The sequence below is a fragment of the Leopardus geoffroyi genome, chromosome D2 (genome assembly GCF_018350155.1).
Source record: "Leopardus geoffroyi isolate Oge1 chromosome D2, O.geoffroyi_Oge1_pat1.0, whole genome shotgun sequence".
NCBI classification, from domain to species: domain Eukaryota; kingdom Metazoa; phylum Chordata; class Mammalia; order Carnivora; family Felidae; genus Leopardus; species Leopardus geoffroyi.
Window position 1 is genome coordinate 30,921,628 of NC_059334.1, and position 23,855 is coordinate 30,945,482.

Here is a 23,855-nt window from a genome sequence, read left to right on the forward strand (position 1 = left end):
AGTAAATAAACATTAAAAAAAAAAAGTAGATCGGAAGGAAGGAAATACGTTCAAATGTTCATAGAATTGTCCCTGGTGTGGTGGATAGTTTTAATTTTCCAAGGTTTATTTTTCTCTATTGGCCCGATATTCTACAGTTTCACGTGTGATACTTTTGTTATTTAAAAATAAACAAATAAAAGTTATTTTGGAGGAAGAAAGCCCCCACGACCCTATTTGTGGTAAGCACAGTGACTCGGGGCTGGTCCTCTGGAGTGGGCTCCCCGGCTGCTCTGGGGGGTCCCGCTTCATCCAGCCCCTCTGGCTTTTGTCCACCACAGTGACCGATTAGCACTGCTCCAAGTCCGGGCCATCCTCCAGCAGCTGGGCCTGAATAGCACCTGTGACGACAGTATCCTCGTCAAGACCGTGTGCGGGGTGGTGTCCAAACGGGCCGCGCAGCTGTGCGGTGCGGGCATGGCCGCCGTGGTGGACAAGATCCGCGAGAACAGAGGGCTGGACCATCTCAGTGTGACTGTGGGGGTGGATGGAACACTCTACAAGCTTCATCCGCAGTGAGTGGGGCTTCCTTCCAGTTGGGTGGGCAGAGGTCCCTGGGCTGGTGAGTGGTCCCGATGGTTGTGGGACACCGGGATGTGAGTGAGTCCCATTGGGAAAGTTCCTCGCCAGGACACGGCCGACCTGAGGGCTGTGCATCCAGGGACCCGGCTTTGTCTGGGGCCAGGTAACGAGCTGCTTTCAAGTGTAACTGAGATCCTTGGAGAGGAGTGGCTTTGCTCGGTCTGTCACCAGCGGCATGGCATATCCCTCTCCCCGCTCCTTCTGGGCCCCTCCTCAATCAGGCAGAGTGTGAGGTAAGGGTCGGGGTGGGCTCACCCCCCTCAGCCTGGGTAGCCACCGCCTGGCCAGGAGGCCGTGTTTGGGAAGTGGGGAGAGGGTGTGAAGGACAGAGGGAGGAGGGCCCACTGTCACGGTCCCCTGCCTGATCAGCTTCTCGAGAGGCTGGGAAGGTGTTCGTGTCGGCTCTGGGCTTTGTAGGGAAGAGAGGGGTGCGGAGCGGCCTCGTTACGGTCACGGGTCTGAGACCCCGTGGTCAGGGAGGATGTTTGGCCCCACCTGCCCTTCGATCTACCTCACTTCCCAAAGCTTGGCTCTTGCGAACAGAGCGACCGTATTACTTATTGTCTAAACCGGGGTGCTTTCGCCGGCCAAGAGGGTGCCGCTAATAATCACACTGGGACCGTCCCGGGTAAGCTGGGCCGCAGTGTCACTCTACTTAGAAGCAACCTCGCCCAAGTCAGGGCAGGTGTGAGCCGCTCACGTCGTGGCCGCGGCCTGGGACTTTCTCCATCTGCACCTGTGTCTGTCCACCGTCATCCCGTGGGGCAGCACACTGGTGTGCCTTAGAGCTGGGGTTTGGAGCCGCACACACCTGGATGTCATCCTGGCCCCGTCATCGGGAAGCTGTGCTTCAGTGCTTCGCTCTGCCAAGTCTCACCTTCCTCAGGGGGTGACAGCCATCGGCGGGACTGAAAATCACGAGGCTAAGGTGCCGGACGGGCCCTGGCGGTGTTCCAGAGAGGGCAGTGGGGTCCCCTCTGGGCGCTCCGCTGCCCTGAGCTACTTCAGCCTGGCACTGTCTCGTTGTCAGCACGAAAACGTAGGAACCCACAGTCGCCTGTCATTCAGAGATCGTCTTTCACGGGGCCGGGGGGTGGGGGGGGGGGCTGCCGCTCTCGGCCTCAGATGCCAGTGTGGGGCCCCGGACGGTGTGGGCTGGGGACCTCAGGGGGCTGTTTCCATGTCGCCTCCTGACCCAGTGCCGGGCCGCACCCAGGCCCAACAACCTTCTTGGTGCCCGGTCCCCCAGACGCCTCAAGCTTTGGGGAGGGGCGCGTGTGAGTGTGCTATTCACGCCGTGGCCCTGGCGAGACGCACGGTCGCTTATTTTTGGACTCTCGGAAGTTTCTCCCGGCTGAACACTGCGGTGGTGGGATTGGCTGCAAATCCACGGTCGTCCCAACCGTTGTCAAGGAGCCACCTCGAGTGTCCCCTTCTCGCTAGGGTCCCGTAGCGTCTCCGCGCGGGTCCGGCGTCCCTTCTCCTCTTCTCCACCTACCCTTCTCCTCTGTGTGTTGTCTCTTCCAGCTTCTCGAGAATCATGCACCAAACCGTGCAGGAACTGTCACCGAACTGCAACGTGTCCTTCCTCCTGTCCGAAGACGGCAGTGGCAAGGGGGCTGCCCTCATCACGGCCGTGGGCGTCCGGCTCCGGGAAGAAGCGAGCAGCTAAGAGTACCGGCCCCCGGCCTGCTGTCCTTCCAGCGCTCCTCTCTTCAGGCGGCGACCCCCTGTCCCTCCCAGCGAGCTGTGCCGGGAGACCCCGGCGCCAGGGCCGGCCTCGCCGCAGCGGGGAGGGAGACCCAAGCCAACTAATGGCGCATAGCGTAGGGTACAAAATAGAGCGCGTGCTGTCGATAATCTCTCCCCACTCCGGCCCCTCCTCGTCTGCCCCCGCCACTCTGCATGATCCGATTTCTACCCGGTCGTACGCTCCCCGTGTGTGAAGTTTAGTGGCGTCCGTTTCCAGTTTCTGCATTCGTCCTACAGAGTTATTTATTGGCCCAAGGTGAAAAGTCGCACCATCTGGCAGGCCTCCTGGGCCTCCACAGCCCGTCCTTGGGGACACATCCCCTGTGTGAAACGTATTATCACCAGCAGACACTGCCGGGACTCCCTCCCCGGGGGAACCTTAGCTGCTTCCTCCCGTCCCAGCGCCCACTGCTGTCTGGCGTCCCGAGGTTGCCCTCAAGACGTGTCAGTGCCACTGAATCGTGTGTCCGTGGAACTGGTCAGAGCCATGCCGTGACAGTCTTGCATTCTGTCTGTCTTGTTGCGGGGCGGGGGGGGGGAGGTGGGCAGTTCTGCGGGAAAATGTCTCGTCTCCATTTGGGCAAAAGGAACCAAACCGACAAACAGTGCCCCCATTGGAATTTCCCATTGCTTTTGTGAGCCATGTCGTATGACCTAGTAAACTTTGTACCAATTCAAAGACCCGAGTGATGCTTGATGGCTGGAGAGCGGGGAGGACATGGGGTGGGGGAGGCGGTGAACACCAAGCCCTGGGGATTCTGGGTCGGGGGAACGGTGACGTGAAGATCATGTTCTTCAGCCCCCAGCCTTCTTCTGGGACAACCACCTCTACTCTCTGCAAGGGTGACAGAACTAGCCTCTCCCCTTGTTTTCCAGCACCTGCCTGGCCACCTCCTGCCCCAGCCCAGGGTCCCACCCCCGCCCGCACCTTTAAGAAGGTAGAGCGATGGAAAGCCTCTGTCCCCCAGGGCCTTCCAGAGGCTGTTTGGCTTTAATGAGAGGACAGTGCAACTCTGGTCTCCCTACTGCCATCCCCAGGGAGACCCCGCCCTTGGTCACCCTCTGCCAAGAGAACAGACGACGTAGGCCCCCTGTTCCAGCGCAGATGAAGTCTCGCAGCAGGCCCGGGCTAGCAGGTTGCCCGCGTTGTCCTCCTCTCCCACTTTTAATGAATCCCTTCTCCAGGAAGCTGATCCTCCTCTGACCCTTCCATCCCTACCCGACCTCAACCTTGAGGTTGCTGTTCTACCCCCACGGCTCATCAACAGATCCCACATCGGTCCGCACCTGGTGATCGAGGTGCCACGTGATTCTCCCAAGCCACGACTCCAGCCCTACGTGGCTTCCTCCAGGACTAACTGCATGTTCCCTTGGCATGTCAAGAGCGGAGTCCCTTTATTTGGTGCTGCCAGTCCCTATGGCACCGTGATCTTTGTGGGCAACACAGCATTAAACTCTCTTGCTGTGCATTTACAGCGTTATGTGGTTCTTCCGGAGGGGTGGGGGGTGTGCAGGGTGAGTCGGCAAGCGGGGAGAAGGATGTCCTTGGGGTGGACTGGGCCGGGCCCGGAGCTCTCTGGGAGTCGAGACGGTCGGCGTTCTCTGCCCGTCACCTTCTTGTTGCTGGAGCGAGGGTGAAGGCTGGTGCCCACTTCCTGGAGGCATTCGTGTGAAATCGCCGGCTTGGTGTTGATAAAAATCACGGTGACTGTTTATGAAGCGCTTAACATGTGTTTGGCATGCTAGTTCATGGTGACCGGTCTGAGGCAACGCAGCTGAGGCTCCTTTTGACCCAACCACCACCTCCACTGAGCTGGATCTGCGTTCAGATGCCGAAGCAGAGAAGCCCCCGGTCGGATCCACTCACAGCCTTTGCAAAATAAGAAGCTTCCTCCCTGTGTCCGTAGCCTGATCATAAATCAGTGGGTGCTGCCCACGGGTGTTCAGTTTGGTTTAACCAATATTTATAAAAACGTGAGCCAAACTGTACATACAAGTCTGGAAGCCGCACAAGTTTGGATTTCTGGCGTGTCTCGAGAGATTTAGAAGATCTGGCAACCGTGGGCCCCCAGTACCACACGGCGACATTTGTCCGGAGCTGATCGGCCGCTGTCCCCTTGGCCCTCCAGCTGCCACGGTACCCGGAACTCCCTGTTACCCCAACGCCGGAAGTCGGTTGCCTTTTATCACAGTTGCCGTGTTTCTTTTATACCGGATCCAGTTCACTCATTAAGTTGTGTGCTCCAGGAAGACTTCGGGGCGTGCGGCACCTGAATCAGACCAGCGTTCGCTCACACGGTCTTCTTTGACTCTTCCTGGCTGCCGTGAAGCACGGTCAGGGGCGACTGGGCCCTCTCAAGAGTTAGCACCCACTGCAGAGTTCCTGCCCCCATCTTGTCTTTCCACGGATGTGCTGAAGGCTGGGGCGTGGGTCAGACTTTCAGATCTGGAACTCTCAACTGGCTGTTTCTCAAAAGGGTGCGAAGCCTGACCCAGCAGCCGGGCACAAGGCTTCAGGGTTCAGTAGGCAGCCCGTCTTGGGGGCCCCCGGCCGGCCCGTTGGTAGCCTCGGAGGGGGCTGTGTCCCCAGCCATGAAAAAAGTCTCTTTAGTGTGACACCTGTTGACCTTCACGGAGAGGGATGGAGTGTGAGTCAGCTGGATCTTATCCTCCTCAGTCGCCGTGACCCATGGGCAGCAACGGAAAGCAAGCCGGAATCCGGAGCGAAACCTGAGAGACAGAGGGTCACGTGGAGCAGAGGGGTGAGGGGACAGTTACTGGAACTGCCCTGCGGCTGTCCCCCGTGGGAATTTTGTGCTCTCCTAATTGCCTCTCATGGTTCACTATCTCTTGGGAGACACACTCCTCAGCGGATTTGATTTTTGGAAACATCCAGAAGTAATCTGGAGCTAAGTCTAGTGACCGAAGTGGGTGACGAAGCCAAATCAGACCATTTGTTATTACAGACAAAAAGAAACCAAATACGATTTAAAGAAACAACAGAGTTTTTTTGTTTGACTTGTTAATTGGCCCCTAAAGGAGTTTTCTAGAGGAGTCTTAAGAAATCTGGGCTTTGGCAGTGTTGGGTGCAGTAAAGACGCTCTCCCAAGGGGGCTGCTTTGAAAGAAGATCCCAGTTTGGGTATATTTGCTTAAAAAAGAATTCTCCCCATGACCACACTAAAATCTAAATTAGAAGGGGAAGCAGACAGGGGCGCCTGGGTGCCTCAGTCTGTTAAGCGACCGACTTCAGCCCGGGTCATGATCTCACTAGTTCCCTAGTTCAAGCCCCGCATCAGCCTCTGTGCTGACAGCTCGGAGCCCGGAGCCTGCTTCAGATTCTGTGTCTTCCTCTCTCTCTGCCCCTCCCCGGCTCGTGCTCTGTCTCTATATCACTCAAAAATAATAAAAAACATTAAAAAAAAAAAAAAAAAAAAAGAAGGGGGAGCAGACAATGGAGGAAATGGGCTGGCAGAGAACACTGGCCTGTCAGAGAGGAGCAGAAATCAGTGAGACCCTGGGTGACAGCCCAGGAGACACAGGGTTCCATGTTCCAGAAGAGCAGGCCTGACTTTGGTTCCTCACCTTGTAGCTCTATAAGATTCCATGGGGCTGGGGGCCCAATAAATGTCTCTATTGTGGGAGCTTCTCGGCCTCTGCCCCTTCCGCCCACACCCAGCATGTCCCACCCGGAGCTCCCCCTCCTCCCCTCCCACCCCTGCCCCCGTGGCCGTCCTTCCAGCTGCTCATGCCCAGAACCCGGAGCCATCTGTCCTTGCCTTCTCTCACATGCCGCCTCCCCTCCATCATTCTGTTGGCTCTACCTTAGTAACATCCAGACTCTGACTACTTGTCACCCCAGTCTGAAACCCCCATCTCTCACCTGGATCCCTGCAACAGCCTCCCCATCCCTGCTGCTCTGCTCGCCCCACAGTCGTCCTGTTCCAACACGCTGCCAGGCTGATTCTTTTAAAAGGCAAGTCAGAGTACGTGTCTCTCCAACTCAGCTCCGCTGGGCTCCTCTCGGCAGAGTAGCGGCCCAAGTCCTTATCTCGACTGCAGGACCTTGCCTTGGCTGTTCCCTCCGTTCGGAGTCCTTCCCCAGACAGCTAGGCCTCAATAAGGCCTACTCTGACCATCCTGTAACGCGGCTCTCCCCCGGCACCTCCTGCCGTCCCTTCCCCAGCTCTGGTTTTCCTCTTTCCCCTAGAACTTCCCACCTGATACACCGTGTGACTCATGGACTCATTACGCTTGCTTATTGTCTGTCTCCCCACTAGCATGTCAGCGTCTCGAGGGAAGGAATCATCTGCTTTCGCTCACTGGTGTGTCCCAGGTGCCTGGAACAGTGCGGGCACATGTAGCCACTTGTGAGCGTATTAGGAATGAATGAAGGCTGCTGCCAGGAGCACTGGTCCTGCTCTAGAGCTAGTGTCGCCAACTGAAGATTCTGAGGTTATTTCAGAAATGCGTAGAGCCTGGGGAGTTGTTCAGACTCTCAGGGACTGGCACTGGGTAACAGGGGAGTGACCAATGCACAGACACACAGTGCTGGGGGCCCCTCCCTGATGTGACAGTCCCTGTCTCCAAGCTCTTCTATAAGCTGCCTCAAGGGAAATGTGTGGTGTGGTGTTAAGGTTACAGGCCTTGGAGATACATGCAATCCTGGCTCTGTTGCTTTGTGTATACAGTTCAGGAGTCTTCCTTTCTGAGGCTCCATTTCCTCATCTGTAAAATGGGGATAACACCTCCCTTCCTCCTATTATCTACGTTTTACCTCTCCGGGGACAGTGGAGGGTTTTGTCACCCATGAAACACTAAAAAAAAAACAACCCAGAATTTTCTTACTCCCTTCCGGCCCGCCCCAGGCATGTGGGATATCTGAGCAACAAAGACCCTGATGGCATCCACGAGTGACCTGGACACATGGGCAGCGAGTGGTAAAAGGCATGAACACAGAGGCCCAACCTTGCCCGACGTCACTGTCTGGTTGAGACCAGGCCTCCCTGTCCACCTCTCATCTCCACTTACCTGACCCTCCCTCAGGGTTTCCTGAGCCTGGCGAGCCCACTCTGCAGCAGGGCTCCTGGGTGCTGGGTTCCTACCTGGGCCACCGCCTTCCACCTCCCCTAGGGCCCCAGAGCAAACACCAGCCCCTCTGTGGGCCTCCAATTCCCCAGACGTACACGGCTGCGAGCACCAGGTGTGTCTGAGGGAGGAGTAAGAACTTGGTGCCTTCCTCCCCGGCTGACTGCCAAGGTCACTCCTCCTGCCCCTTGAGGGCAGGAAATGCACTGTAACCTTCCCAGGGAGCAGCCTGCTCTCTCCCCAGTCCTGGCCCTGGGGCCCCGACTGAGCTCTTCCTACTGTGGGGTTGGTGCTGCTCACCTGGCCCAAGGAAAGTCCTTGGTTCTTCGTCATTGCAGAAAGCTCTTAAAAATGTCAGGACAGAATAAGTCCCCACCTCCTTTACCCGGCTCCTTCCTCCCTCTCTGCCTTTTGGCCTCTCTCTGACCCTACTCCTTCCATCTCTGACCCTTCTCTCTTCTCCTCGTCCCAAATGTAGGCTCAGAAGAGAGAGCAGGAGCAGACCAACGGTAAGAACTAGGGCCTGGGCAACGGGGCGAGGCTTTGGCGAGGAGGTGGGGCTCAAGCCAGGCCCAGACCCGAGCGAGGACTGAGCGGTGGGCTCACTGTGGGGATGGCAACCTCCTGTGGGGGCGAGGGGCGCAGGCTCGAGCTGTGCAGGGATGCCCAGACGCGACCAGGCCAGGCCGTGGGTCCCTGAGGGCTGAGGAGAGGGCCAAGGGCTCACCTGTGGTTGAGGCAGCAGTAGATGATGGGATTGTACATGGTGGAGCTCATGGCCAGCCAGAAGAGCGCCAGGTAGACCTGCTGGATGAACTTGTGGTAGTAGATGTCCTCCTGGAAGCTGCCCAGGATGAAGTAGAAGTGGTAGGGCAGCCAGCAGACGGCAAAGGTCACCACCACCAGCACCATGGTCTTCACAAACTGGGCCGGGAGAGGCTCAGGTCACTCCTCAGCCTGGAAGCCCCCTGCCCCACCAACCCTCCAAGGGTGGCGGCAGGACACCCCTCAGGCCAGTCTGGGAAGCCCTCGAGTCCCCTGGAGCACACGCCGCCTTGACTCCCGGGCCCTGCACCTCGGGGCTCTTGTTCAGGCCCACCCCTCCGCCCACACTGCTGTCCTCAAGTCCTTGAGGGCCAGCTCAGTGGCCACCTCCTCTAGCAGGTGTCCCGACCCCTGACTCAGAGCAGCTCCCCTCCCTGGACAGTGGGTGAGCTCTAGCTCCTAACCCCATCTTTGGGGGCTCCCCTCTGCCAGCTAGGGGTTCCCAGGTGCCCCTCTCCCTGGGATCTGTGTCTGCCACAGCCCTTCTATCCGTAGGTAGTGAGACTCTAGTCGGGGACCCCAGCCTCTGCCCCGGGGGCCTGCTCCCTGACCTTTCTCCCTTCCCGGCCTGGTCTCTGCAGGCCCTCCTGAGTGTGGGCCAGTACCCCAGGGGGAATGGAGGGCAAGTGGAGGCCAGCTCTTCATGAGGAGGGACATTCAGATGGTGTCCCATATCCCATCACCTCCCTGAATTGCCCTGTGAAAAATGCCTAGTAGCAGACATGAAGCCTCAAACACATGAGACTTTGACCTGATACATGATGGGATTAACCACTACCTCCCCCTGGATGCCTAACAGGAAGGGGCCACGGCAAAGATCAGCTTTGACTGGGAGAGACGGGAGAAGGTCTGAATCACAGACTCCTTGGGGGGCCCTGAATGGCAGAAGGAGGGGGCACGCCGGCACTTGGGTCGGAAATGGAATGCAGACTGGACACAGCTGGACTCCAACCCAGTCTCCAAGAGCTCGGAGGTCTCCAGTTCCAACATTTGAGAATTCTCCTGTGATTCTATACGGGAGCCTCCTGTGCTTTTGTGGGGCTTCTTAAATTCAACATTACGATTTCTCAAGACGTCCGAGATTTCTGAGAATCTATTATTCTAAGATTCTTGGGAGTATCTGAAATTCCGTGGGGTTTTAGGATTCTCCGATTCTCGTGACATTCTGGGAAGTTCCTTTAACTTCGTATTTGGCCAAAGGCCAAAGGCAAGCTGTCCTCCCGGGAAGAACTAACTCAGGCTCTGTTCAGGGACTGGGGACCGGGCAAGTTAGGGTGGATCCTGTTCTCACCCGCACCCCCCCAGGGGCGGGCTGCGAGCCCGGAAGGGTGAGGCCCCGAGGCGGGGCCCAGACAGGAGCTTTGAGACCTTCTGGGGGCCGGACATGTGGGGGCGGGGGAGCGGAACAGAGTGAGGGCAGAGGCACCGCCCCCCGCCGAGCACCGCCCCCGGCGCCCACCTTCTTCTTGGCCTGCAGGTGGCGCAGGCTGGCGCCGTGCGTCTGGTGCCTGGGGACCTCGCGTCTCCAGAGCGTGAGGCCGATGACACTGTAGGCGAAGAGCATCACCACGAGAGGCAGCACGTAGATGAGGGCGATCACCACGAGGTGGTACCTGGAGGGAGAGCCAAAGGCCTGGGCACGGGACGGCCCGGGGGCGACTTCGGCATCCGTCAGCGCTCAGTCCCCCGGACCCCACCAGCGTCCCTAAGCCAACTCTGGGCTAGCCACCCTGGACCACCTCCCAAGCCTTGATTTAACTTAAAAATGTTAAAAAGGCAACACGGGCTAGCATTTATGCCCAAAGAGGGCTTCCCTTGCTGCAAAAGAGACACCAGCGTTTTCTCGCCTGCGTCCCTCCAGGTGACAGATGAATACTACCAAAAAAGGAAATAGCTAGGAATGAAAAAGTTAACCAAATAATACATTTGTTTAACATTTAAAATGCCATTAAGCACAAAGGAGGAAGTAAAATCACTCATTGCATCCTCACCACGGTAATAATTTGGGACAATTTTCTTCCAGAATCCTGTGTATATATGACATGTGTATGTGCACCTGAATTAGATAGATTATATACATAGTCTGTATCCGCATCTGTCTGTCCGGAGACGTAGATTTTCTGGAGTTGACATGCTTCCACCCTGCACCGGCATCCTTATCAGGGAACGGGGCAGCGACAACAGAGTCACTACACGACATTGGTCATCTCTCCCTGCCCATCAGCATTGGGTTGGGAACATGGCTCATGCCAGCAGACCTTCTCTCGCACCACCTTCCAGCAAGTGGCCCCCAATGCCACCGACGTTTCCTCATCTAGCCCCCGTGGAGAGCAAGCCGGGCTGTGTTGAGCCGTGTCTCTTCCTTCTGGAAAGACGGTGTAAAGGAGATGTGTGCTGGCCACGCCAGTGTCTGAGTGACGCTGCAGTTGTCTCCAACAGGGCCTGGGTGGGGGCACCTCGTGAAAGGGCCTGAGACCCGTGGTCTTGCCACGTGACCTTTTTCTGCGAGGCCTGAAGTGTTCCCAAGGCCCCCACCCCCCGTGACCTGTGCGCCGGCCAGTTTCGAGAGGTGCTGCCACCGGGAGGGAGGGGAGCCGGTGGCTCCAGCAAATGTCTTCCCTAAAGCCCGTGTTTAGAATTCTGCTTGCTTGCTCTTGGGGACTGCTAGACCCCGGGCTCTTCAGCTAGTCCTGCTGTGGAGCAAGTAAGGGCAGGGAGGAGCAGTGAGGTCACAGAGTGTTTGAGCTAGATAGACCTTGGGGATCAGCAGGGCCACCTGCCTCGGTGTCTGGAGGGAAACGGAGCCCCAGAGAGGCGCAGAAAGTCTGTGACACATGAAACAGCTCTACAGATTTAATCACTACCAAAAAACGATTTCCCTATCACTGCAGGTCAGCTCTGTGAAGCCAGAACTGAGTTCTTGGTCAGCCTCCAACTTCTAAGGGTGACCTCAGGCAAGTCTGCTCTCTCCCTTAGTCTCAGTTTCCCCATTTGTAATGCCTAAGGTCCTTCCCAAGTATGAGGGATATCACTCTGTTGCCTTTCCTTGGGACAGGGTTCAGGATAGGAATTCACCCCGGGCTAGGTTCCTACACAGAGGGGAGCACCAAGGGGCTGTGGGGGTCATCTGGGGCCTGTCCCCGATCAGGAATGCGTCCTTTCATTGCCTGGATTTGTGTGTGTGTTTTGATTTTAGGGATCTATGCGCATTTTCCTGGAGGGGGCATCTGTCATTTCACCAGATTCGGATACACCCAGGATGTGCGCCTGTGAGGGTGGAGCCCTCAAGTGTCCCCACCCAAGAACAAAGACTACATTCTCACACAGAAGACCAGGCTTTGCCCAAATCCTCACGGAATTCTAAGTAACACCGAAGTAGCCTTCCTGGTTTTTCTTGGCGCCTGAATCAGGGTCGGAACTCACCGTCCCCAGAGAGCTGGTGCTGGGTGCCCTGAGTTACTATTCCTGGTCCCCTCTTCGGGCCCCTTCTTAGGCAGAAAGGCGTGTGTTAAGGCGGAGAAACACTGCCCCCCAGTGGTCAGTCACAAAATATTCTGCTCTCCACCCTTCCCTGAGCCTTCCGTACGGGGACCTTGCCCTTGGGGGCAGGGCAGGGGTCCGGGTGCGGAATAGAGTAAGGGCAGAGGCCGCCCTCAAAACTCGTCAGTCCCCGGGAACAGGCTTCTCGGGCTTCTTGCCTAGCACTGACGGCCACAGCGAGGCCCGCTTCTGGCTGGTGCTTGGGGCAGATGGAAACCGTGCAGGGGCGGGCGATGCGGGAGGGGTGTTAAAGGAGGCGGAGGGTGGGGGCTGTGTTGCCATGGTGACCTGGCAGCCCTCCGCCAAAGCCTCCGCATCCTCCTGCTTGGGGCAGCTGGGCCTCTGTTGGACTAAATCTGCCACCTCCACGTTTGTTTTCATGTGTCCCCTGCTTCAACTACTACATAGCGGGTGCCAGTTCCGTGCCACGTGCGGCGCTAACGGCGTCATATACATTTTCTCGCGCATGCTCACAGCAACTTTCCAACGAGTTACCGCCTACGAGAGGAGCCAAAGGGTCAGAAAGGGCAAGTGACTATGAGCGACAGGGCAGGACTCTGCCCCAACTACTGACTTGCAAAACCTCAGCAAATTCTCTATCCTCTGCTAAACCGCCAGGCCACGCATGGGGGTGGGGCGGTCCACCGGTGAGAACTGGGCACACTGAGGCCCAGCAAGGGAAAGGACTTACCCAGGGTCACACAATGGCTGGCCCATGCCTGCGTTCTTCTTCCTAGTCCCCCACACCCGTGGTGCCCACTCAGCGTGAGGCAGGCACCAGACATCCCCCGGAAAACATCCCCGGCTCGGTCACCTGCCCTTTCTTTCTGCCTCAGTACCCTGAGCATTCGCGGTGGCCTCCCCCAAACACACACCTGTGCGCGCGCACACTTCCGCACACACGCGCAGACGTCAGTGGGAGCCGCGTGCCCACACACCCGGTGTCCCACGCACATGTGCACACGGGCGTGTCCTCATTTGAGGATACACATGTCCTTGTCTAAGTAGCCCTGTGGGGAGGCAGTGGTGAGCTCTCAGGCAGGACCGCCTGGGTTTAAACCCTCGCTTCACCACCTGCTGGCTGTGGGACCTCGGGCCTATTACTTAGTTTTTAGGGCTTCAGCGTCCTCATTTGAAACCTGGGAATAATACTCCATGTGTCCCCGGTAGTGTTAGGGGAGTGAAGTGGCTTCATGTATGTCAAGCCCAACATGTGGTACGTGCTAAGTGAAACTGTTAGCACAGACAGGTACTCACGTAATCCCAAGCGCTCACAGACACCTGCACCCGCACATGCACGCACACACACACACACACACACACACACTATGGTCCCCATGGCCCAGGCCTTACAAAAGGAGCATCTTGCCGCCATTGTCTTCGGGCCAGACCACCGCACACTTGGTGGCGCCCTGGTCCGTGGTGATGGTGGAGTAGAAGCACTGGGGGAAGGCGAGGGCCAGGGCCAGCAGCCAGATGCCTGCAATAACCGCTCTGGTGCCGCGGGCTGAGAGCCGCGGCTGGAAGGGGTGGACGATGGCCACGTACCTGTGAGCAGAGTGCTGTCTGAGTGGCGGGCACCCCTCCCCCCCGCCAGAGCCCCATTTCCCACGCCGTGCTGGGCCCCCGCAGAGAGCCACCTGGGCCGGTGACTCTCCCACAGCCACACAGCACGCCAGTGCCCTAAAACCCCAGGCCAGGCCTCACCTCATCGCCTCCCTGGGGGCGGACTTACTCTCAAATGGCCACCAGAGAGCGGTGTGGCCACACTGGAAGTCCACTCAAAACATTCGCCAAAAGCCGCCGGGGCCCCTTGGCCCTATGCTGTCCCTCTTCTGCTCAGAAACCTTAGCGGTGGGGCGCCTGGGTGGCGCAGTCGGTTAAGCGTCCGACTTCAGCCAGGTCACAATCTCGCGGTCCGTGAGTTCGAGCCCCGCGTCAGGCTCTGGGCTGATGGCTCAGAGCCTGGAGCCTGTTTCCGATTCTGTGTCTCCCTCTCTCTCTGCCCCTCCCCCGTTCATACTCTGTCTGTCTCTGTCCCAAAAATAAATAAACGTTGAAAAAAAAAAAAAAAAAAAACCTTAGCGGAACCCGACAGTCTCCCAGACACAGCCCAAACCAGCCCTGCCTATCGGCTTTCTGCAGGGGTGGAAATGCCCTATGTATAAACTGTCCTGTTCAGTAGCCATAACCACACATGGCCATGAACACTGGAAGTGTGGCTAATATGACTGAGGAACAGAGTTTTAAGTTTTAACTGATTCAAATGTAAATAGGCACATGGTTAGGTTACCAGACACAGCAGACCCAAACCTTTAAACTCGGCATTCAAGGCCCTCTGCACATGGCCAACGCACTTACTTTCTCACCTCCTGTGCCACTGCTTCCCACACCTTCCCTGGCTCATTCTGGTCAAGGAACAGCCCTGCCTGTGCGACCCTCTGTAGGGGGCATTTCTTCCCGCTCAGCCTGAAATTTCTCCTTCCACTCCGGATTCACTAAAGTCCAAGTGAAAGGTCACCTCTTCCAAGAAGTCGGCCAGAAACAGGCTTGTCTCCTCAGCTCCTGCCTCTCTCTGGGGAACCTCTGAGGATTTGAGCTGCTGTTTGGCCTGAGTATCTCAGGCAGGGGTTGTTCTCTCCATTTGCTGCACCAGGAGACTGAGGCTTGCAGAAGGGGAAGAACCAGCTGGAAGACGCAGCACTGGCCCTGAACCAAGTCGTGCAGTTCCGCGCTGCTCCCGGGACCTCTGAAGCCTCTGTGGGAACGTCCTGAGGCCTCCTGGGCCACGGCCCCGACCAAGGAAGGGAGAGCTGGGGTAGCCGCCGGCTTCCAAGGTCAAAGGATCCAAAGAGCACCATCCACCAAAGACATGGGACCCCACCCTGCTTCTCTTATGCTGTGCCCTGTGACCTGGGGCTCTGGTTGCCGCCTCACAAGAGGGACGGTGTGGGGCGAGATGGGGGGGGCCCTCCTCAGAATACAGTTTTTATGTGAATAAATTACACAGGATTACAAAGACAATCAGTTATACTGGAATACAGTTAGCAAAATGTAAAATAGATTTGGGGCACAGCAATATGCACGCTTCTTCATCAACCCACGAAACAAGACCTAGCAGCAGGTCTGGAACCGATGATAAATTTGTTTTTAATATTTATTTATTTTTGAGAGCACGAGTAGGGGAGGGGCAGAGAGTGGTGGGGACAGAGGATCTGAAACCAGCTCTGAGCTGACAGCAGCAAGCCTTACACAGGACTAGAACTCATGAACTATGAGATCATGACCTGAGCCAAAGTCAGACGCTCGACTGACTGAGCCACCCAGGTGCACCACCCCCACCCCTGCTGTCCTGGTAACTTTAAAAAAAAATTTTTTTTTTCAACGTTTATTTATTTTTGGGACAGAGAGAGACAGAGCATGAACGGGGGAGGGGCAGCGAGAGAGGGAGACACAGAATCGGAAACAGGCTCCAGGCTCTGAGCCATCAGCCCAGAGCCTGACGCGGGACTCGAACTCACGGACCGCAAGATCGTGACCTGGCTGAAGTCGGACGCTTCTGCGCCACCCAGGCGCCCCTAAAAATTTTTTTAAAACATTTATTTATTATCGAGAGACAGAGAGAGACAGAGCATGAGTGGGGGAGGGACAGAGAGAGAGGGAGACACAGAATCCGAAGCAGGCTACAGGCTCTGAGCTGTCAGCACGGAGCCCGACGCGGGGCTCGAACTCACAAACCGCGAGATCATGACCTGAGTTGAAGTAGGACGCTTAACTGATGGAGCCACCCAGGTGCCCCCATGGTAATTTTTAAGTAGTGACGACTGTAGTCGATGCTTGGAGATTTCTGCACAACAGAGGTATCTGTGATTTCTATCGGTGACGTGGCCCCAGGCACTGCTGGAATCCCAGCAAAATGTGGTTTGTTGCCTCCATTTGGAACAGTGATTTTTCACCCCCACAGAAGCTGATGACCCCTGGGACTTCTGTGACGGTCTGTGGTCACAAGTTACGCACATCTGGACTGGATGATTGTCGACCCCTCCTTCCTCTGTCTGAGACACTGACCTTCTCCCTTTACTGTGGCCGGGCCCTGGGCCAGCTCTACCCCAAGATGGCCTGGATCTGGGCTGAGTGCCTCAGCAGGACGAGAGGAGTGGCATTTCCTCAGGGGCCTCCTCCCCACAGATGAGGCAGGTGACCAGCGGGCCAACTGGGGGGCTGGGGTTCCCTTGCTGTTCTGGCAGGTGGGGTGGGAAAGAGGAGAGCTCTTTCTCTGTTAGTTGAGGGGCAGCTCTGGGGCTTTGATCTAAATGTGGATCCTGACTTCATCACCTTCCAGCCGTAGGGACTCAAACCACCCTCTTCTGTAAAGTGAGAGGACAGTCATTTGAGCCCCTGTGGTTGTCTTGGGAAGGGAATGAGATGCTTGAGAAGTGCCTGCAGGCAGCAGGGGTTTAGGACTTGAAAGGGCCATTATTCCTATGTATTTGTGTCCTTTAAATGCACCAGAGGTGACTTTGGTCCTGGATGACCCCTGGGCCTTCCTCTCTGGGGTTAATCTGAACCTGGAGACAAGGTCTGGACCATAGGATGACCTTGCCCTAAGCAGGGAAGTTGACATCCGCGTGTTCTAGGCACCCGGGGAGTGCTGACTCCGTGCCCCCTGAGCTTTTCTACCCTGTCTCGGTGAGGACGCTCTTTCCTGGGGCCCCTCACGCACACCAGGCACCACCCTGCCACGGGCCTTTGCTGCCGCTGTGCCCTCTCCCTGGATTGATCTTTCCCCAGCGCTCACAGGGCTCTCTCTCTCACCTCCTTCCATCCTGGCTCCAAACCCACCCCACGGTGGGGCCGACCCCACACCCTGTCTAGCGCTCCAGCCTGCCCCCACCCCGACACACAGCCCGGCACCTGGGGTCCCCTCGCCTCTCCCTGGTATTTTTCCACAGCCCTCATGACCTCAAAATACAACGTACAATTTATTCATGTGTTTATTATTTAAATTCTCACCAGGGCAGCCAGGTTTATCTGTTTTTTGCCCCAATGGCCAGAACAGTATCTGTATGTAGTCAGCCTTGAACATATGAATGAATGAAGAAACGAACGGACGGGGCTTCGCTGTTAACACCCCGGCCTGAGTTACCATCCTCTCTCACCTGGATTATTAGTCACCAGCCTCTTGCCTGGTCTCCAGACTCCCCCCCTCCCCACCTTGAAATGCAAGTTCCATGAGGCCTGATTTCAAAGACTATTTTTCCTTCTGGTGTATGTTCCCCAATGCCTGAAACAGAGGGAGCACTCGAGTATTCGTTGAGTGAATGAGAAGAACATGTCAGTGGACTTGCAGAGACATCCAGGGGTACTGAGGTGCTTTTGGCGGGGGCAGGGGGTGTGGTCAGATGAGGAGGGACACGCCCCTTCCTGAGAGCTGAGCCGGCTGGGTTCTGGGCCGCTGGCCCTGACCCTGACTTGCTGGCGCTCCTGCTTGTCTCTGGCCTCTGTTGGCCTGGGTACAAAATCAGAAGCGTGGCCTAGACGAATGGTTTTCGAACTTTTCTTTTCATTTTTAATGAGTAGAAATACATTTCTCAAATGAAATCTTTAGGGAAACTCCATAGAAAAACAGCCCAGAGCAGACAAGAGCCAGCTGCTGTGTGTCACTGGGCAGACGCCTGGAGATGGAGACTGGGGGGGGGGGGGGGCAGTGGTGGGGGACAGCGGGGCTCATGCCTCTTCAAACCATCCTGACAAGGGATCTGTGTCTCTGAGGGTCCCAGGCCTGCCCCTCCTGGACATACACCTGCTGTCTTTCTGTGTCCCTTTTTGTTTGCTATCTGTCCCAACCATTCTTCCCCAGGGTCACACAGTCCCCTTCTGAGGCCAAACTGTGCCCTGCCTGCCCCAACCAGCTTCAGAAGGACTGCATTTGGCTCCACTGATCACTCCTCCACCCTCCCGGCCTTCAGCAGAAGGCCACAGCCTGCGGCCCCCTGAGAACAGGATTGGGAAAGTAATTGGACCCATTGTACTTGTATGGTAACTGCATGCAGTATTAGATCCTTCCCAGTATAATCTATCTAGGAATAGGAAAACAGGAAAAGCCATGTCCTTGTAGTAAAAGAAAGACGCCAAAAGAGATCAACTCCAGAGAAGAATACTCTAGAAGTTCCCTAAACACGGCCCTTCTCTCCCGACAGCCTTGAACAACCATCCAGTGCCAAGTTCTTCCTTGGGTCTAACCTTAACTTTGCTTGCTTTGGTTCCATGCTCTTTTGTCTCCCACATGCATACTTTTATTTATTTATTTATTCATTTTTACTAAAAAAAATTTTTTTTTAAGGTTTATTCATCTTTTAGACCCAGAGAGAGACAGAGTGTGAGCAGGGGAGGGGCAGAGAGAGAGAGAGACACACACAGAATCCAAAGCAGGTTCCAGGCTCCGAGCTGTCAGCACAGAGCCCCGACTCGGGGCTCGAACCCACGAACCGCGAGATCGTGACCTGAGCCGAAGTCAGATGCTTAACTGACTGAGCCACCCAGGCGCCCCAGATGCACACTTTAAGACCGTGATTGAGTTGGGAGGCAATTCCCTGAGTTCTACGGTTAACTTGCTGTGTGACTATGGACAAGTCACCGGCCCTGTCTGAGCCCCGACAAAGTGAGACAGCTTCCCCCGGCCTCCCTGCCAGCCCCCTCTTGCCTGTCAGCGGCTATGGCGGTCATGGAGTAGATGCTGACGAACATGGCCGTGATGGGGAAGAGGTTCTGGAAGTGGCAGAAGGCACGACCGAAGTACCAGATGTTGTGGCTGGCGTAGACGAAATTGAAGACGGCATTGAAGGCGGCCATGCAGAGGTCAGCCAGGGCCAGGTTGACAATGAAATAATTGGTGACCGTGCGCATCCTCTGGTGGGCCAGGATGATCCAGATGACCGTGGCATTGCCCGTCACGGCCACCAACACCAGGGCCAGGTAGGCCGTGGCCCACAGCGCCAGCTGCCAGCCGGGCATGGAGAAGGCCGTGATGCCCGTGGCGTTGCTCTCAAGGCCGGGCGAGATGTTGGCATCGGTCACAAAATCACAGGCCGCCATGGCGGCCTCTGGGTCTGGGATGAGGGGCCTGACTCCTGGCTCCTCCTGAGCCCTGATGCCCTGCCCAGATATGCTAGAGAAGAAGAGTCCTCTTGGGTGCGTGCGTATGTGGGGGACAGAGGCGTAGGTGCAAAGCCAGGCACGTCAGGGGGGACAGGGGGTCACTCCCAAGCCTTGAGCGGAGATGAGGTTAGGCTGAGCAGAGAGCCGGGTCCACAGCCATTCGCATTTCAGACTCCCATGTCCTGGCCAGACTTCTCACATGTCCCATGCAAATCTAGAATCTAAGACACAGTTTCAGAGCAGGAAACATCCTTGTAAATCATCTGGGTCGGATGAGGTGAGCACAGAGCGGCGGCCTTGGCATTCCGCAGGTCAGCTGCCCAGCAGGCTTTGCTCTGGGCTGTGGGGTGCGGGCTGGGCTGGGGTCCGGGACATGCTCACCGTGCTGCCGTCTGCCAGCCCCGGAGCCTCTGTCCTCCCTGCCGCTCCCCCAGGCAGGGCGGGCGAGGGCCTTGGCAGAGGTGTGGCTTGCTCACGAGGTGTGACTTTGGCTCCCGCCCCTCGTCCCACCCCCTGCTGGGATGGCCCAGCCTTGTCTCTTGAGAAAAGATTCAGGACCAGCTGCGGAGGGGACAGGGAGGGAACCAGGGGCGGCAGGGCTGGGGGCTGGCACACAGGCGCGGTCCTGGGGCGGGGGGCTCGTTCACACTTAGCCCAGGCCAGGAGCTACACGCCTGGCAGGCTGGGCGGGGTTGGGGTCCGCCTGGGTTACTCCAGGCAAGTCTCTTAAGGTCACTGGACTTTGGCTTCCTCATCTGAAAAATATGGGAGAAATAAGGTGACGGCCGGTGGTGTGTTTGTGAGTTTTAAATGAGATGATGCACAGAGGGTCCCCAGGGCACAGGGGCTGGCACGTCAGAAGCGCGGCAGGGAGTTGTAGCCCCGCAGGAGGCCCCAGAGGCAGGACTCAGAGCACTTCTGACAGGTTCTCAGGTGATGCTGCTGCTGCTGGTCCAGAGACCCCACTCCCTAAGGATGAGGATGGGGCTCACCGCCCCTTCTGTGAACCCCAGAGAGGCCCCCGTGGTGAGCGCTGGGGGGCTGCTCTGGGTCTGTCCAAGGAACCCGCTCTTGGTCATCCACCATGCGTATGCATGTCGCGCACTGTGTGAAGCCGGGATGCCGTTTCCGAGCGACTGTGTGTGGGGCTGATGTGTGTAAGTGCACACACACTGGTGCATCTGTGGGCACCAGTAGGTGTGTGGCCCCTGAAGGTGGGCTAGGCTCAGCAGGGCAGGGCGCGTCCCACATTAAAGCAGAGGAGGGCTCTCGCTCGATCGCCAGCCATGGTGGCCCCGCTGCGTGTGTGTGCGTGTGTGTGCGTGTGTGTATGGTCTCCAGACTATCCAGCCTTGCACTTGGGGACCCTCCCAGGCTCCACTCCAGACCCAAGTGGCTCCAGCCATAGCCAGGCCATGGGGCAGGGGTCTGTTCCCTCTCTGGAGCGGGCCACCACCTCTGGACATCTGTCCCTTGCTGACGGGCCTCTGCCTTTGATCCCTCTTAGCAGCAGTAGCAGCAGAATTCACTCAACTTTGGGGCTTAAATTTTTTTTGAATTTTAGGGAGAGAGAGAGACAGAGAGAGAGAGAGACAGAGAGAGAGAGACAGACAGAGAGACAGACAGACAGAGAGAGAGAAAACACTCATGAGCCGGGGAGAGGGACAGAGGGAGGGAGCTTTGCAATGTGTGTTTGCTGCTCAGAGCGGCCTGACCAGCCCATCGCCAAAGGTCTGGAAGGCTAGGCTTTGTTAAAAGAGGAAGAGAGACCCAAGGTTCTTTGACTCCTGTGGATACAGGGAGACTCCAGTTTGCTCACGGACGTTTGTGTGCGGGAAGTTCTCTCCACCCAGAAGTGGAGGGGGAAAGGCTGCCCATGGGTTCTGGCCGATGGGCTGAGCTGATGGCACAGGTCGGGGACCCTGGTGAGCGACTCCACTTCTGACTTTAGAGGGCAGGGTGTTTATCAAGAAGCTCTTTGGGATCGATGCCTGGGGAACGGAGGGGAGGGGAGCAGGAGCGGGCAGAGGAGGAGCTGAGCTGAGATGTGCTAGATGACAGCCTAGGACAGCCCCGAAGGGCAGGTCGCTCTGGACTGGAGTGGCCCTTTGGCATTGCCTTGTGTTGGGCAGAGGTGGCCATCCATCCATGGCTGCCTGTGGGCTGCCCCAAGAAGGGGCGTGACCTTGGACAAGGCAGCTCTCTGCAGCTGAGACGACGGCCGAAGTGGGTGACGGCTGATGAGAGCCTGCCAGGGGCTCGAAGGGGGTCTGGGAAGCACCGTGGAAGAACAGCAGCCTCTCCCGTGACATGGGGGTGGGGGGTGTGCTCACGGGTGCTCCTCAGGATACGTTCTACCTGGCCCCAGGCTGGAGGCTTGAAGGCTAGAGGTGGGAAAGGAAATGCTTTCTAGACGATCTGGAGAAGGAGGTGGGACAGCTTCGGGGGTGAGGGAAGTGGGTGGGAGAGAAAAGGGGGTTTCAGGAAGCGATGTGGGTTGGACACAGCTTCAACAGTATTTGAGAGACGCCGTTAGATGTCTTCTGACCACAGGTCTGGAAACTGTGCTGGGCTCCGGCCATTTGGTCATGGCTTCAGCAGGTCACACGCAACATCCCGGGACATTAGTGCCATGGGTCATCTAGGCAGTTCACCTGCACAGGACAGGACGAGGCAGCAATGACAACGCAGTGAGCTTTTTATTCAACCAAGTGAATCTGGTGTGCAAGCCCAGCCTTCATTCCGAGACTAACCGTTCCTCTCCGGGGGCTAACGTGTCTTTTCTTTTATGAAATAATGTGACGGCAGGTGGCCGTTGTGAGGCTGGCTTCCCTTTTTCTCTAAAATTCCTTACTCGGTGGGATAAAATGTTGGTGACCTCTATGGTTCCATCAGTCAGGTTTTTGATATTCTTCTTGGTCCATGAAACTCAAAGAGGATCCCCAATCTAGTTCCTCATTGGGAGACGAGGCTGGGAGCCCCAAGAGGGGAAGACTTGCCCCAGGCCCCATTGCCCGTGAGGTGGGTCCCCATCCCTGATTGCCTCGGTCTGGCACAGCCTTTACTGACCCACCTGCCTCCTTTCTCTCAAGGCCTATCGCAGCCACCTCCCTGGTCACCTCCCCATCACATGGGTGGCGAGGTCCTCACAGCCTGGATTGTGCCTGATGCCAGTGTCTAGGAGAGTGGCCAGCACGTCACAGAGACCCTATGGATGTTAGTCGGATGAAAACGATGGGTAAGATTTAAAACATGACTCAGGAGTGAGGGATGAGGAATCATATCATCTATCTATCGATATCTAGCACATACAGACATACGTATGAAAGCCTGAAACTAACTGGACGAATGCCAATGTGGGATTGGAGGCAGCTTTGAGTGGAGGGGGGCCGTATAACGCCTGGCAATCAGTACCGAGTGGATGCTTAACAAATGTCGGGGGAATTGATGAATGACTAATCCTGAAAAGAAGTTTAAAATACCACCGTGTCAGGCGGGAAGGGAGTAGCGTTCTTATTTTCACAGGATCTAAATTTTAAACGAAAACGACGTGTCCTCGTAGGTGAGGCAGGACTTTTGGAGGACATTGGGGTCTTCAAAGGCTTCAAGGATGTATTCCTCACAGAGAGCCGCCCTTTGTCCATGAGCCAGAGGGTCCGCTAAAGCCACCTCCCTCCCTTTAGGAGATGAGCTCTGCCGCCCTGGCCGCTGCATCAGTGGCCCAGAATCTGGGACTTGAGCTGGGAGGGGGAGAGCTGGCCTCCGCCACGAGCCAGGGCTGGAGCTGACACTTTTTTTAAACACCGTGAGTGTGCTGGGGTAGTGCCTTGTCCTGAAAGCCTGAAGTTTATGTAGCGGGGGAAGAGAGGCCGCCAGTGTTTACATCTGCTGTGCTCCTGGTATTCGCGGAGCTCAGAGGCTCCTAACACAGAATGGGGTCATTCGTCAAGAGCAGGCTCTAGCAAAATCTGCCCATCTATGGCGGGTGGAGTAGGACGTAGGTAGGCAAGGCTTGTCCTGGGAGGGGACACCACGACACCCACTTGCTGGTTGGGTAACAGGGTCCCCCCAGAGGTGGCCTGGGTATTACAGACAGAGGGGACTTGGTGTCCACACAGGGTGTCGGCAAATGTGGCAGCCAAGTGCTCTAGCGTGGATGAAGTGAGGAAAGGCTGACAAAGGAAGGGTGCCTGTGGGGAAGGGTCCAAGCCCTGGGCCCGTGGGTCGCTCGACAGGGTAGGAGCTCCAACGATCAGCCCAGAGTTGGGAGAAAAGGTCCTGTCTCTACCTTCACGGAGCTCCTGGCCCAGTTGGGGAGCCAAGTGCCAGCATAGCCAGAGAACTCACCATACCTGTCCGTTAAATGGGTGACACCATGAGCTTCAAGCTTCCGAGCAGGGAGGGAGATGCCTTTGGGGGACAGGAAGTGATGCGGTGCCTCACCTGAGTGGCCCTTGGAAGTAATGGAGGAGGGGACACGAAATGAACCCCGATCCGGACAGAAAGGCCAGACCAGCCTGGCTGGACGTAAGGAACAGGAGATACAGCAAACGTAAATGTCGGTTCCCACACCCAGGGGTGCCAGAAATGTCCATTTCCTTATTCTCTCATTCTCTAACACTTCTCTAAAAACCACCTTAATCTTTATTCTGAGTCCCCACCTTGTTGAGCTGGCAGGGATATCCAACCTTATTTCTTCTGGGTCCCCACTGTCCCGCCCCAGGCTGTCTATAGTACCAAAGGCATCTGGGGTGGGGCCCTTATTGTCATTAATGCATACACTGTTTCTGCAAGGTCCTTGAGGTCAGGGAGCTGTTACTTCTTTTTATTTTTATTTTTATTTTTATTTTTGAGAGGGCATGAGCAGGGTTT

The 23,855-nt window shown here is 56.6% G+C and overlaps 2 protein-coding genes across 3 annotated transcripts in view; one reads left to right on the plus strand and one right to left on the minus strand.

The window, feature by feature from the left end:
- HK1 (hexokinase 1) overlaps window positions 1–3,052 on the plus strand; it is a 124,617-nt gene extending 121,565 nt beyond the window's left edge. For both annotated transcript variants that reach the window (XM_045437646.1, XM_045437645.1), the window contains 2 exons: window positions 321–554; window positions 2,149–3,052. In XM_045437646.1, the coding sequence (XP_045293602.1) occupies window positions 321–554; window positions 2,149–2,293 (379 nt within the window). In that variant the 3' untranslated portion in view covers window positions 2,294–3,052. The remainder of the gene's footprint in view (window positions 1–320; window positions 555–2,148) is intronic.
- Window positions 3,053–3,333: 281 nt separating this feature from the next.
- Window positions 3,334–19,445, minus strand: TACR2 (tachykinin receptor 2). Its single transcript, XM_045437648.1, has 5 exons — window positions 18,529–19,445; window positions 13,179–13,373; window positions 9,745–9,898; window positions 8,188–8,384; window positions 3,334–5,103 (listed from the first exon to the last, which is right to left on the minus strand). The coding sequence occupies exons 1-5, from the start codon at window positions 18,918–18,920 to the stop codon at window positions 4,887–4,889; spliced, it is 1,155 nt and encodes a 384-aa protein (XP_045293604.1). The 5' UTR covers window positions 18,921–19,445; the 3' UTR covers window positions 3,334–4,886.
- Window positions 19,446–23,855: the final 4,410 nt, after the last annotated feature.

Excerpts from the sequence above, each read along its gene's own strand:
- TACR2 (XM_045437648.1), bottom strand. The coding sequence starts at position 18,920 with ATGGCGGCCTGTGATTTTGTGACCGATGCCAACATCTCGCCCGGCCTT. Across the intron at positions 13,374-18,528 it reads ACCGCCATAGCCGCTGACAG|GTACGTGGCCATCGTCCACC; the intron begins GCAAGAGGGGGC and ends CTCTGCTCACAG. Across the intron at positions 9,899-13,178 it reads GGCGGCAAGATGCTCCTTTT|GTACCACCTCGTGGTGATCG; the intron begins GTAAGGCCTGGG and ends CTCTCCCTCCAG.